Source organism: Camelina sativa, chromosome 15 (genome assembly GCF_000633955.1).
Source record: "Camelina sativa cultivar DH55 chromosome 15, Cs, whole genome shotgun sequence".
NCBI classification, from domain to species: Eukaryota; Viridiplantae; Streptophyta; class Magnoliopsida; order Brassicales; family Brassicaceae; genus Camelina; species Camelina sativa.
This window is the reverse complement of record NC_025699.1, coordinates 12,131,381-12,146,426: the sequence shown is the minus strand read 5'-3', so window position 1 is coordinate 12,146,426 and position 15,046 is coordinate 12,131,381. Positions and strand designations below refer to the sequence as shown.

Genomic DNA, 15,046 nt, shown 5'->3' with positions numbered 1-15,046 from the left:
GATTTAATGTAGCTGATAGCCATAAAAGCATTAATAATGTAGCAAGTAACCAACCATACAAAATGAAAAGAACTCTGGTTACGATATGGTTTATTAATTGGATTTTGGATTATGTTGTCCATATTTTAATGAGTGTGTGAAAGGATTTTTTAAAAAAAACCTTATCGTTGGACGTTGGTGATATATGTTCTTTCTAATTGACATATTTTTCCGCATCTAAAAAGACTAAAACGTTGTTGTCGACAGATTTTTCTCTCTAGCTCTTCCAGTCGCCATCATTTCTCTCCATATGCCTTTGTCTCCTCCCAACTTTCGAATCGAGGAACCAAGAAATATCGTTCTCTCTACGGCCAAAACGTTTATTTGTGTTGTATTTAAAAAATATCTCATTGTTTTTTGTAATTAATTCATATGCCTTAAACTGAATTTACTTAAATCAAAACCAAATTAAAAAAAAAAAATTAAAAGTTTTGATTTTTATTGATGGTAAAATAGTTGACTAAAAAACTAAACCAAAAAACAAACCAAATATTTTTCAGTTAAATTCGACAATTTTTGTAAAAACTAAGTAAAACGAAAAACTAAACTCGCAAGGCTAATCGAGTCCGAAATGTTTTTTGCCAACTAAGAGCAAAAAAAAAAAAAGAAGTTAAAGTTGCACAGAGTGTTCACGTGCGAAGCATGTGACTTAAAATAAGATTGCCCACTAAAGCGCCGTCGTCGATTTTTCTTTCCGCAGAAAAATATTTAGAACAATCATCTCTCTCTCTCTCTCTCTCTCGTTAATTAGGGTTTCGATCTCATGGCCGGCGCCGGAATCCACCCTTACCACCAGCAATGGCCACCGGCAGGGGCACCGCCTCCTGCCGCCGCAGTCTCCTCAGCTGCTCCACCACATCCCCCGCCCGTTCATCACCATCATCCTCCTCCTCCTGTTTTAGTTGACAACCATAATCGTCCTCCTTATGACGAGGTTACAACTCTCTCTCTCCCTCTCCCTCTCTCTTTCTCTCTACATATCGATGATTCTTGTGATGTGCTGTCGAGAAAGTTCTTAGCAGTTATGTAGTTGGGAGTTTTCTGATTTTGCGAAAACGCGATATCTTAAACGATTTTGAATCTGTTTGTTTCAGCTTCGAACAATCTTCATTGCAGGGCTTCCTGATGATGTAAAAGAGAGAGAACTTCTGAATCTCTTAAGATGGTTGCCTGGTTACGAGGCTTCTCAGGTGAATTTCAAGGGAGAAAAGCCCATGGGGTTTGCTCTTTTCTCCACTGCTCAGTTTGCAATGGCAGCCAAAGATACTCTTCAGGTCTCTCTCTGCTTCTTATCATTGATTGACTCGAATCATCTTTGTCTTCACTTTCTGACATATATTGTTTTTTTTTTTTTTTTTGCATGTAGCATATGGTGTTTGATGCTGACTCGAAGTCTGTGATACATACAGAGATGGCCAAGAAGAATCTCTTTGTTAAAAGAGGTTAGCTCTATCTTAGCATCATCGGTCATGTTACTGAAACAATGTTTGATTCAGTTTTGTGCATTTATATGAGGATCTCATATTCTCATTACGCTCTCCCCCATTGGTAATATTCTCACCTTTGAACTCGATTGTTATTGTGTAGGAATAGTTGGGGAGTCAAATGCTTATGATCAAAGTAAGCGCCTACGAACTGGAGGTGACTGCACACATTCTGTGTATAGTCCATCTCCTTTCCACCCTCCACCTCCTCCAGTGTGGGGACCTCCTCATGGGTGAGGCCTTTGCTTCTCTTTCGTATTTGTATTTGGTATTTGGTTACACTCTGTTAAATTGCTTAGTTGACAACAAGATATAATTTGGTTCAGGTATATGGCACCTGCACCTCCACCATATGATCCCTATGCAGGTTATCATGCTCCCCCTGTACCAATGCCTGCGCCCGCACCTATAGCAGATCCTAGTTCATATGTGCCTGTCCAGGTAAAGTTGCTCTTTTTTCATTCATTTTATTTATAGTTTTTGCTATAATCTACCCGGGATCCATGTTGTACTCGCCTATCCTTGCCTAATATTTACCAAACTCGAAGTTCATTCTGATTAGATCACATGCTATACTCTCTGGCGATTGTTTTGTGGAACAATAGTTGTGGCCTAATTTAAATGCATTGTGTACTGAAGTTTCTGATTGTTTGATAAAATTGTGTTCCCAGTTTGATGTATATCTAACTGATATACGTCTCATGCTGTTTATTTTTGTTTTTTCAATTGCAGAATATTAAGGATAATCCACCTTGCAATACCCTATTTATTGGTAATCTTGGGGAGAATATAAACGAAGAAGAATTGAGAAGCCTCTTGAGCGCGTGAGTATCTTTTTGCTTTAGTGACACTCCTGTCCATTGATTTCCTTGAGATAATTTTCCTCGTTTGTATCCGTGTGTTGTTAAGAGTTATGTGGTAAGCTGTACTTTCATTTTGCAGGCAACCTGGTTTCAAACAAATGAAGATTCTGAGACAAGAAAGGCATACAGTTTGCTTTATTGAATTTGAGGTTAATTCTGAAACCTTCACCATTTGTGTGTATACGTGCCAGGCAATATTCTTCTTGCATATTGTTAAATTGTTCTATTTGGACTTGCAGGATGTCAATAGTGCGACAAATGTTCACCGTAATTTGCAAGGTGCTGTTATTCCAAGTTCTGGTTCAGTTGGCATGAGGATCCAATATCCTTTACATACTCATTCTCTCTACTTGTTTTTATATTCCAATATGCCCAGTTCTTTTTTTCTTTTCTCTTTGTTTCTTCTTAACCCAATGATACATATTCAAAGAATCCGTATGGGAAGAGAAAGGAAGGTGGCGGCTATTCTTTCTATCCTTCTCCGAATGCAAATGGAGCCCAAGGAGCTCTGACATATCAGTAGGCCTTGAAGGGGGACGTACTCTCTTCTTTATCTCGCAACAACTGCACGAATAGGATGCATGTTGCAGGCAGTCCGCATTGCATCCATTTTCATTCTCGACATTTTTTAAGCATTAGCATTGCTTCTTTGTCATGTGATGGATGCATATAGTGTGACCTCATCAACATAACATGTTTCAGTTCCTATTAGCTTTGCTACATGCATTCGCAGTGTGGTTTTTGATGATTGTTTTGATTCTGTAGGAGTTTGGTTTGCCATTTATTTATCTTATTACGGCTTTAACACATCACTTTGTGGGATTCATTTTCATCATTCTAATCGATTCATCCCGATGAAACTCCAATTGCTATGTTAGCTAGGAAATAACATAACATTACATTAGATCATAACCATGATAACATCCAGAGGCCTCTCATCAACTTCGTTTCACTGCATGGACATGGAGTGTTGCTCTCATGATGATCGATTTATTCTAATGAAACTCCATTTGCTCTGTTAGCTTGATATAACATAACATTACATTAGATCATAACATGATAACTTCCAGAGGCCTTTCATCAACTTCGTTTCACTGCATGGACATGGAATGTTGCTCTCATGATCTGTCACATCGGTGTCATTCAGCATTTCCCATGTCAATCAGCTCTGTTCTTACTTTGGCTCATGAACAAAGCGCATCCATTTTGTCAGTTGTTGAGTTGACAGCTAATTTAAAATTTGAAGATAGGCACGCCATTACATTGTAGGTTTATAGTTTAGCAAACATATAGACATTCCCAGCTCTGGCGTGGCCTTATGCAGGGACAATCAGTAAAGAGAAAGCCAAGGCTCTCGAATAGAGAAGTGGTTCACCTACAAAGTTGAGGTAAGATCATCTTCCGACGTCCAGGAACAGAGCCAGGAGTTCCTAAGAGCCTAGCATGTTTCAATGGAGTCTACTGATCCAATGCAACTATCTCTTGTCTAACTGATGTTACTGTACGGCTTTGGCCTACTTGACTCTGGATGTGAAGTCCGAAGCGAATTTAGTGACTCTTCTTTTTGTGCTTTTCTTTAAAATGAGCAAGTTTGTCCTCCATTTTCGTAAAGAACGTTGTTTTTAAGCTTGTTTAATGTTTTATTCTCTGAAGTAGAACCATGTTTAATTTGCAGTAAAGAAAGGTTAGGTCATAGTAAAAACAAGAGACAACCCAAGAAGAATCCATAAATAATTGCTTAAGCATTATTAGGATCGGCGAGTCTCAAACTTTCCGCTCTCCAGGACGGAACCGCCGCGTTCAATGCCATCTCCTCCGTTTATTTTTTTTGTTTATCGAAAGGAAAAAAACAAGAGAGATTTGAGAAGAAATCGAAAAGGATAATTCAGACGTAATCAGCCCACTAGGCCGTTTTTAAATATGGGCCCTGTGTAGCTTTTTCAGAGCTTTTCCCTCCTCATACGGGAGATTACTACATACATAGTTGAAGTATATTGGAGGAAACTTAAAAGTTGAAACATATTGGTTTTCTCTCATCAAGCAAGACTTCGTTTTATTATATTCTTGACCATTGACCAGTAGAGTTGTATTGTAAAAGACTAAATAATATTACATTCTCTAGCCTTTTCCTAGTCGAGAAGTAACATATTAAAAAGTTAACAAAATTTGCAAAAGGGTGAGAATATTTAGAATGTATTACAAGCAAGCAAATTTTGCATTCGTTTCCAAACCATATATTAATGGATTTTAATTATTACGTAGGCGTAACAACAACAACAACAACTCTATCAAAACAAATTTGGTGTTTCGTTTGAGCCATGGATTCTGTATCAAGGCAACAATATGCAACTCCTCTTCTCCTTTGCCCTGGCGCACAATTTATAAACAAAGAAGACGAGTTTCGTGGACACAATTCGGAGAGTTACCATATCTTTCAGATGCTAAATACGACAAGTCATCATTATCATCTTCATCACACATCATTCCCTTAGATTGTAACAATGACGGTACCTATGACAATATCACATGCAAGATTTGCACGAATACGTTTGTCGGTGCCCCATTTTATTCCTGCAATTACAAAGAATGTTTCTACAACATTTCACAATCATCTACTACTATTGGCTTCCACAGAGAGTGTATCGAACCACTATCGATGTACCCATATCATCCTAAACATTCTCTCCGATTTCTTGATAATTTTTTTTAACTAAAATTTGCAAATGATGTTTATCTCTTCAATATTGGGTTTACGACTGCTCTATATGCGATTTTACTATGTGTCGAGGTTGTACGAGAAAGCCACCGCTCCTTGCAATAGACCATCCAAAAAGGCATGAGCATTCCCTCTTCTACTTTTCTATAAAAGGTTCCTTCCTTTGTGACGTTTGTGCTTTGGATCATAGGTCTTTGATGTATTCATGTCGTAACTGTGATTTTAAGGCCCATAAAGATTGCGTGTACCTGCCATCCATCGTGAGAATATCACGTCACCAACACCGCCTTTCTTTCACTTCTTCACTAACTCCTGAAAAATGGTTTTGTGGAGTGTGTCGTGGAAAGATAGACACAAATTATGGAAGATATTCTTGCGTCAAAGGTTGCAGTTATGGTGTTCATTCTAAATGTGCAACACGAGAGGATGTATGGGATGGAAAAGAACTTGAAGGGCAAACAGAAGATCCATATGAAGATATCAAGTCGTTCGATGAGATAAGTGATGGAATCATACAACATTTCAGTCATCAAAATCATCATATGAAACTCGACGATGAGACCAATAGAAAATTTGACGAGAACAAACGTTGTCAAGCATGCACACTTGCTATATGTGATGAAATTATTTACAGCTGCATGCAATGTGATTTTATTCTCCATCAAGACTGTGCACAACTTCCTCTCAGGAAACAACACCCGACGCATCCTCATCCCCTTAGTTTACAAGTGGATTACCAAAACAGTTGGTTCAAATGTAAAGCTTGTTATCGTGAAAGCAACGGTTTCAAGTACTTTTGTTTGGAAAGGAAGTGTAAGTATGAGTTAGAAGTATGTTGCGCGTCCATACGTGAGCCATTGGATCATCAGTGTCATCCACATCCCTTGTTTTTCACAGCTAAACCACAAACTAAACAAATATGTTCAATTTGCCAAGTACCTCAAAGTCATCAACTAAACTGCGGAGAATGTGGTTTTGTTTTGTGTTTTAGGTGTGCTACTTTACCCAATAAATTAAGGTATAAGCACGATGAGCATTTTCTCATTTTTACTTACGATAAAAATGCTAGCGGTCAGTATTGGTGTGATGTTTGTGAAAAAGAAGCATGTTCTAGATACGGAATTTATGTGTGCAATAATTGCAACGTCACACTGCATCATGAATGTTTTCATGGTAAAGATATGCATCTCATGCCTGGTGGAACATTCAAATATTGTGAAGAGAACGTCAATATTATTCTCAATAATCGTTTTACTCGTAATATATGCATGAGTTGCCATAATCGTTGTGAAGAAAAAATAGTATACAAAATATGTGCTAGAGAAATCATATTGTGCTCTTTTGGTTGTCTACAATATTATTGTTAGTAATATTGTTCAATGTGTTTTTATTTTCCTTCTCTTTTTTTTTTTCTACTTCATAACAAATGTTTATTTGAATCATATATGAACTATTTAAGGATGATTGAACCATATTTAATATTGTGTAATATCTTATTGCACGAGAGGGCTCCCAAGTCTCAATAGCCATAGTAATAAATGAAATGATGACAAATCTTACTTCAAGTAGGTATATAGAAAATAATATACTGAGGGGCGCAAAACACATCCAATGTGATCTGGTGAACAGAGAATAATGGGGACACATCAATAGTATCGTTATTCTTATCCCTAGTGAGATGATACCACTAATTACTTAAGAAGTTTGGCCTTGTTGAAATCTGCGGGGCAATAGCTCTTTTCTACTTCTCAAGCGAGATGTGACATTGCATGATGATTTTGCTTCCTTTCCATACGTTACTTCCATTAGAAATAGAACCCTCACATCATATATACCTCGTGGTCGTGGAGACCCATACTCGACGAGGTAGAATCCAAGCCTATCCATCCATTTCATCTTTGTTGGTAGTGTTCTTCCATGGAAAATTTAAGATTATTTCAATTAACTCTAAATTGACCCTCTCACAAAAATAGAAATTGACTCTTATTAAACTCGTAACAAATAAAACTATTAGAATAGAACATGTTCATTAAAATGAGTTCAAACTAATTATTTGTATTTTATCCTTAGTCTATACTATGTTTCCTCCTTTTTTCTTCATTCACAATTATATATTGAAATTTAAGTTAAAATTCGAATCTATTTTTTTTTATATAAATTTTTGTACATTTTAAATTTACATCAAATGTTTTGATGATTTTGCTCGAATATTGGTAGATCAAAAAAGAATATATCTCAATTATTGGTTTATAGATTTTTAAAGTATTATTTTTAATTTCTTTTTCATTGTGACCGTAACCACTAAAAAATGTTTCTCTATAATGAATATTGAAAAATGACTCGGTTTAATGGTATATATATCTCGTTGATATATTTTTTAATTGAAAAATGTACTTAATATTGTGCCACGCAAAACATTAATAACACGGTTACAAATATGAAAGAGTCTTTGGTACTTTTCTAAAACATATACTTTTTATGATATTTTTATTTATTCATAAATATTTTTACTATTTTTACGATAGAAAAAATTATTGTCACCCTCGTACACAAATTTTCTGTCTCACATTGTTTTGGAACATGTCATGAACAAAGAAACTAAGAAAGTATAGTTACGACTTTTTTTTTTTTTTTTGGGGGCAAAAGTTATGACTTCTGAATAAACATATATTTCTAGATGTAACTAAACTGAAATGAAATTAAATTAGTAGTTTTGATCCAGAGATTGGTAAAATACAGGACAAGTTAACTTAGATTAAACATTGTTTAATGCACTACCCACAAAGTCCAAATCCACGTGTATATCTTTATTGTAGAAATGAAAAATATAAAATATCTTCTATATGTTATCAGTGTTAATATGGTTGATAATATCTTCAGCAACATCTCGAAGAAGATCAGGGGTTGCATTTATATAATCTGATGGCGCCACACGCAGATCATGTCCTAGAAATTTTTTTAAAGGTTGTTATTAGAGTTTGATTGATATACCAAATTTTTTCTTCTTTTTAATTATTGAGAGGAGATCAACGGATATAAAATAAAATTAACTATCAATAGCTAGTAAAAATGAATTATCGAAAGGTTAAAGTGTTAAGAGAAAAGCTAACATGTCAAGACAAAGTCTTCGTTTTCTCATCAAGCAAGACTTCTCTTTTGCATTTTTGATCAATAAAGTAATGTTTTTCAGCTTAACAATAGAAATGGAATATGGAAAAGAACAACAAATAGAGTACATATACAGTAACCTTTTTCTTCCGGCAAGTAATGTTAGAAACTTGATAGAAATGACAAGGGAAACACATTTAAAGTAGAATATTGCGTAAGTAAGTATTCTCGGTGAGAAGTATTAGAATATATCACAAAGAACCAAATGTTTGTATTTGTTGTTACCAAAAAACTCTATATATATTATAAACATTAATTGTAGGGCGTACCAAAAGTCTCAAAGCATTTTTCCATTATAAATTTAATTTCGGTTTTGTTTCCTTTTCAACTATGGATTGTGCGTCAAAACAGCTATATGCTTCTCCCCTTCCCTTTTGCCCTTTCGCACGATATACCAACAATGAAGAGGAGTTTCAATTGATACATTTCGGAGAGTCATCAATTCATTCTGACGCCGAGTACGACAAGTCTTCACAACTATCCTCACCTCACTTCCGTCCATTAGATTGGTGCAACAAAATAGAGGGTACATACGAAACCTTCTCATGCGGGATTTGCAAGAATCCCATAATTGACACCCCATTTTATTCTTGCAAAGAATGTCTTTGCAAATTTTCATCATTACATGTCATTGGCTTTCACAAAGAATGTATCAAGCCGGTATTAAAGCACCCATATCATCCTAAACATTATCTTCGATTTGTTCATTATCCTGAATGGAGTGGTAATGTTAAGCTATGCTTTTGTTCAAATTTTAGTGCTTCGATTTACAGTTGCTCTTTATGTGATTTTATTATATGTCAACCTTGTTTGAGAAATCCACCACTCCTTTCAATAGACCACCCAAAAAAGCATAAACATACCCTCTTCTACTTTCCTAGAAAAGGCTCATTGATTTGTGATGTTTGTGCGTTGAGTGACCACAGGTCTTTGATGTATTCATGTACTCAATGTGATTTTCTAACCCACATAGATTGTATCTACTTGCCACAAGTCATAAAAATATCGCGTCATGAACACCGCCTCTCTTTCACTTCTTCACCTACTCCAGGAAAATGGTGGTGTGGAGTGTGTCGTGGAAAGGTAGACATAGATTATGGAAGGTATTCTTGCTTGAAGGGTTGCAGCTATGGGGTTCATTCTAAATGTGCAACACGGAAAGATGTATGGGATGGAAAAGAACTTGAGGAAACACCAGAAGATGCATATGAAGAAGATGTTAAGTCGTTTAATGAGATAAGTGACGGAATCATACAACATTTCAGTCATCAAAACCATCATATGAGACTTAATGTGGTGACTGATAGAACATTTGACGAGAACAAATGTTGTCAAGCATGCACACTTCCTATATGTGATGGTTTTATTTACAATTGTATGCAATGTGATTTTGTTCTCCATCAAGAATGTGCACATCTTCCTCGTAAGAAACAACATGCGATACATCCCCATCCCCTTAGTTTACAAGTGGATCATCAAGACGGTTGGTTCACATGTGAAGTTTGTGATCGTAGAAGCAATGGTTTTGGATACTTGTGTTGTGAAAGCGAATGTGATTTCATGTTAGATGTGTGTTGCGCTTCTATAAATGAGGCATTGGATAACCCGCATCATCCACACCCGTTGTATCTTACATTTAACCCTGATACTTTGCAATACTGTTGGATTTGCCAAAAATTGGGAGGTATGCGTCTAAATTGTGGAGAATGTACTTTTGTTTTGTGTTTTGGTTGCGCCACCTTGCCAACTAAATTGAGGTACAAGCATGATCCACATTTTCTTATATTTGCTTATGATATATACGCAAGTGGTAAGCATGTGTGTGATGTTTGTGAAAAAGAAGCTGATTCAAAGAATGGAATTTATACTTGCAATGAGTGCAACGCCACATTGCATATTCAATGTTTACTTGGAGTTACAGAGGACATGTATATGATGCCTAGGGGAGAATTCATATTCCGTGAACTAGATGTTAACGTTCTTCCCAATAATCGTCTTACTCGCAACATATGCAGGTGTTGCCACAATCGTTGTACGAATAAAGTAGTCTACAAATTATCTGATACAATAAAATTATGCTCTCTATTCTGTATATATGAATGGTGGCACATAAAGTATTATTCTACTATATGATTTGGTTTAAAACTTGAACGTAACATTTATTTCCCTATTTTTAGTACGAATAAAGTTATTTCTATTATGTGAAATGAACTTAGTGCAGTGGCCAAAGGTAAGTCCTTAATTCACAAGGCACCATCATATCCGGGATCGAGTCTCGCTCTCTACGAATGTAGGGATTAGGCTAATGGGCCGGCCTGTTGTGGCCCAATGGTTGAAAAAAAAGTTATTTCTATTCTTTTGTGTTCTTTTGCTTTCTCTTTATAAACGTATTTTACTAGACATTTTTCATTCATTTCCATATTCGTTGTCAAGAAATTAAAAACGACATCATTTTATGAAATACAATACTCGTTCAAATCTTTATTGACCCTTTTCTAAATTTTCACACATATTAAAATAGTTTTTTGATAATAATTATAATCTTGTTTCATTGAAACTTGTAAGAATAAACTCCGTAAGGAGGCATGTCTCATATATCACCAATATATATAGTGTACATCCTAGGGTTAGGTACATTGAGAATATTCTATACACATCAATAATAAGAATATTTCCATATCTATTCTATCACTCCCCCACAGCCGGAGCATGAGGAGGATGAATGCTCAGGCTGGACCAAAAATCTAGAAACAACGGCGAAGGTAAGCCTTTAGTAAAGATATCAGCGTATTGATGTGCAGACGGAACGTGCAGGACACGTATCTGACCAAGAGCGACCTTCTCACGAACGAAGTGAATGTCTATCTCAATATGCTTAGTCCGTTGATGCTTGACAGGATTGGAAGCGAGATATACAGCACTGATATTGTCACAATATACCACAGTAGCACGATTGAGAGGAATGTGGAGTTCAAGGAATAGATTACGTAACCAAGTAGCTTCGGAGACGACATTAGCGACCCCTTTGTATTCAGCTTCAGCACTTGAACAAGAGACCGTTGGTTGCCGTTTCGACAACCATGAAATCAGATTATCACCGAGAAATATGCAAAACCGAGAGGTAGAGCGGCGAGTAGTGAGACAGCCGGCCCAATCAGCTTCCGTGTAAGCAGTAAGAGCGGAGTCTGAGATCGGAGCGAGGTACTCGGCGTCAGAGTAGGCAGTTAAAGACTTGGCAGAGTTTTTATAGAAATGGAGACCGTGACTCAAAGTTCCCTGCAGATAACGAAAAATACGCTTCAAGGCGGTGAAATGAGGCTCACGAGGATCATGCATGAAGAGGCAGACTTGCTGGACTGCGAATGATATGTCGGGGCGTGTGAACGTCAAGTACTGAAGGGCACCGGCAAGACTACGATACAGAGTCGGATCTTCGACGGAGGGACCTTCATCAGCAGCGAGCTTGCCTTGCGTATCAAACGGGGTGAGACATGGTTTGCAATTACTCATCCCAGCGCGAGCAATGATATCTGCGGCATAGTTGCGTTGATGGAGAAACAGACCGGTGCTGTTACGGATGAACGTGATACCAAGGAAGTGATGAAGGTGACCAAGATCAGTCATTTCAAACTCCTTATGAAGAGATGAAATGATCATGTCAAGGAGAGAGGTCGAGGAAGCAGTGAGACCAATGTCGTCAACATATAGGAGCAGATAAGCAAGGTCAGAACCACGTTTGAGCACAAAGAGTGAAGGGTCGGATACACTTTGCTTGAATCCAATCTTCTTAGCATAATTGGCAAAGCGTGTGTTCCAAGCACGAGGAGCCTGTTTGAGGCCATATAGTGACTTGCGGAGCAAGCAAACATGATCTGGCTTAAGTGGATCAACATAGTCGGGAGGTTGATGCATGTACACGATTTCGTCGAGTTCACCGTTGAGAAATGCATTCTTGACGTCTAGTTGACGAAGAGGCCAATCCTTGGTGACGGTGACGTGAAGAACCGAGCGAATGGTAGCGGGTTTGACAACGGGGCTAAACGTCTCATCACAATCGACACCAAGTTCTTGCGATTTGCCGTTAGCTACCAAACATGCCTTGTAGCGAGCCAGACTCCCATCTGCATGAAATTTATGCTTAAACAACCACAAACAACGAATCACGTTAGTGTTAGGAGGTCGTGGAACAAGGTTCCAAGTACCATTCTTAATTTGAGCAAAATATTCCTCATCCATGGCAGGATTCCAAAATGGATCCTTAGCGGCCTGTACGTGAGAGGAAGGAATGGGAGAAATAGCATTGACATTAAGGTTAAGCCGCGTGATAGGCTTAGTGATGCCACTTTTGCTGCGAGTGGTCATGGTATGAGTTTGTGGAGGAGGATTTTGAGGAGGTAAAGCGAGAGGAACAGTGGGAGGAACATAAGGTGTACGCAAAGGAACTGTGGGGATAGACTGTGTTATCGGAGGCAAAGGGACCGACGACACCGGTGGAGGTGTTTGAGCCGTGTGTTTGAGTGTGGAGAAAGGGAACACGGCTTCATTAAAAATGACATGCCGAGAGAGAATGATCTTGTGAGTAGAGAGATCTAAGCACCTGTAACCACGATGGTTAGAGGGATAACCAAGAAAAACACAAGCAGTAGAACGAGGAGCAAGTTTATGAGGGGAAGAAGAAAGAAGGTTAGGATAACATAAACAGCCAAAAATGCGAAGGTGAGAATAGGATACATAAGTGTTTTTTTAAGATAAAAAATATTGATGTTCTAGAGCGATGCTCAAATCAAATCTTTTGATTATGGGTCAAACCCTTCTAAGACAAAATTCTAGAATTCGCGAGTAGATTGGAAATGATTAATTGTAATTTTTTTTTTTTTTTTGTCAACATGATTAATTGTAATTTAAAGCGAAATTTTCTGAAGATTATTCATTAATTAAGAAATTTATTTTCTCTTGATCCGTAGAACTGTTTCGACTCGAATATAGACTACATAATAAAATTCAATTCCGGATCAATGAAATGACTAGACTGACAGACGTTTTGTTCTTGCAGCTAGCATGCTGCGACACATGATGCGCATATTTCTCAAACAATGTATCGATATTAATGGCATCTCCAAAGTGAGCTACGAGCATCGTTTCCGTCACTGCTCTTATGCAATTAGCTTCTTTTTTCCCTGCTTGAGCTATATGTGATTGGAAGCTAAAATTTTCGTCACTATGGCCGAGATCAAAAGCATGTGTCTCCAAGTCGTTTATTTTGAACGATCCTTCATTTGTAATAATTTCTTTCACTTCTTCTTCGTTGGGATCATAAAACGGCATGTTGAACGAATTCGCCTTTGATGCACTCACAAGACCCTATAAAAAAGATCACGACAAAACTGAATTACTGATACCATTTAATTTGTGTATATATTTTAAAATTATTTCAATAAATGTGAATATCTAATACCTCGAAGACCATGTCGCACAGAGCATTGGATAACAATGTCAACCAATGACAACAATCTCTATAGAGTGGATCCTCAAGAGTCTTTCTGCCGATTAATGTGAGAACCATGCGTCCATTAGATACCATCTCTTCAGAGCGCATCCTTAGAAACGTCGTAAAATCTCTTTGGAATTGATTCAAGTAAGCCTTGTATTCACTTAGAGGACTTGAACTTGTTATGTAGACTCTCTTCTTCTCCAGTCCGTCGGGAACCTTACAAGTCAACATTTTCAGTGTCATAATCTGTGTAGTATTATGATTGAAATTATTTTTCTATAAGTGGAAAGTTATAACAAATTCCTTATAAAGACCTTAGAGAGGAAATGAATACTGTAATTTGAATGAATGAAATGGAGACTCTTGCATGGGAAGAGCCTTGAGTAAAAGGAACCAGGGACTCCAGAGACAAAGCATGGTATTTTGCTTGTGAGCTTATCGTTGAAGAAAGTTATGAACGTGAACGTCGTGTTGAAATCATTACCAGGGAGATCGTTCAGACAACAATCTATCTCTGGTGGGTTTTGGTTCCATTCTTGACATAACAAATTGATTGTGTTAACGATCTCAGATATCACCAAGAACGTGTTTTGTCCTGAAGAACAGCCCAAATCGGCTACTTTAATACATTTAGGAAAGTCCAAGTTTGTCATCATTTCTTTGGTGTTTTTAACCAGGATTGGCTTGGTCATTGATAAAACTCTTCTCTGAAAAAAAAAAAAAAAAAACAGTCAAAGAGACAAATTAATTAAAAAATCTTTTTTTTTCTCTATATAACTCGGAATGGCCCAAACCAATGTCATACTAATTATCTAGAAATGATTCAAATGAATAATGAGTGATTTTGTTAGGATCCCACACGTAAAAATAAATGGTGAAGTAAGAAAAGAGCTTCCTCTTGCGGTGCCGTGACACTTTGTAAAATATTTGGTATCATATGTAAGCATAGATAACGAAATTAGCGCGCGTACAAGTGTATTGAAGTGTAAATAGTTTGAGTACAGAGTATATATATGTAAATATTGAAGTATTCGTTTGTGTATGAATAAGCCTTACGAAAGAAAAAAAGAAATATATAGAAGATGAAAAGAACCTGAAGAAGAGAATTGGAGGAGTAACTATTATCTCCATCTCCTCCACTCATACTTAAAATACTCACAAATGGGTATTTACTTCTTGTCTCTTCATCGTCGTTATGCATTTCATTTTCACTCTTCCCAGTCCCAGTATACCTGCATCGATTGCATGTATAGACAAATACATATATAAATATATGCTCTCATCT

The 15,046-nt window shown here is 37.0% G+C and overlaps 4 protein-coding genes across 4 annotated transcripts in view; 3 read left to right on the top strand and 1 right to left on the bottom strand.

Moving 5' to 3' along the window:
• LOC104746545 (cell wall integrity protein scw1) lies at window positions 728-4,015 on the top strand. The gene is made up of 9 exons (XM_010468051.1): window positions 728-973; window positions 1,134-1,313; window positions 1,406-1,481; window positions 1,627-1,756; window positions 1,850-1,964; window positions 2,256-2,347; window positions 2,466-2,535; window positions 2,626-2,708; window positions 2,807-4,015. Exons 1-9 carry the CDS (start codon window positions 803-805, stop codon window positions 2,907-2,909), a joined length of 1,020 nt encoding a protein of 339 aa, XP_010466353.1. The 5' UTR covers window positions 728-802; the 3' UTR covers window positions 2,910-4,015.
• On the top strand, window positions 4,680-6,489 carry LOC109129223. The gene has a single exon (XM_019236968.1). The coding sequence runs from the start codon at window positions 5,165-5,167 to the stop codon at window positions 6,467-6,469; it is 1,305 nt and encodes a 434-aa protein (XP_019092513.1). The 5' UTR covers window positions 4,680-5,164; the 3' UTR covers window positions 6,470-6,489.
• On the top strand, window positions 8,551-10,601 carry LOC104746544. The gene is made up of 2 exons (XM_010468050.2): window positions 8,551-8,796; window positions 9,322-10,601. Exons 1-2 carry the CDS (start codon window positions 8,601-8,603, stop codon window positions 10,401-10,403), a joined length of 1,278 nt encoding a protein of 425 aa, XP_010466352.1. The 5' UTR covers window positions 8,551-8,600; the 3' UTR covers window positions 10,404-10,601.
• Window positions 13,197-15,046, bottom strand: part of LOC104746543 (salicylate/benzoate carboxyl methyltransferase-like) — a 4,318-nt gene continuing 2,468 nt past the window's right edge. Inside the window, exons 2-5 of the mRNA XM_010468049.2 lie at window positions 14,855-14,993; window positions 14,076-14,468; window positions 13,726-13,977; window positions 13,197-13,631 (exon numbers count right to left, since the gene is read on the bottom strand). Of these exons, the coding sequence (XP_010466351.1) occupies window positions 13,272-13,631; window positions 13,726-13,977; window positions 14,076-14,468; window positions 14,855-14,993 (1,144 nt within the window). The 3' untranslated portion in view covers window positions 13,197-13,271. The remainder of the gene's footprint in view (window positions 13,632-13,725; window positions 13,978-14,075; window positions 14,469-14,854; window positions 14,994-15,046) is intronic.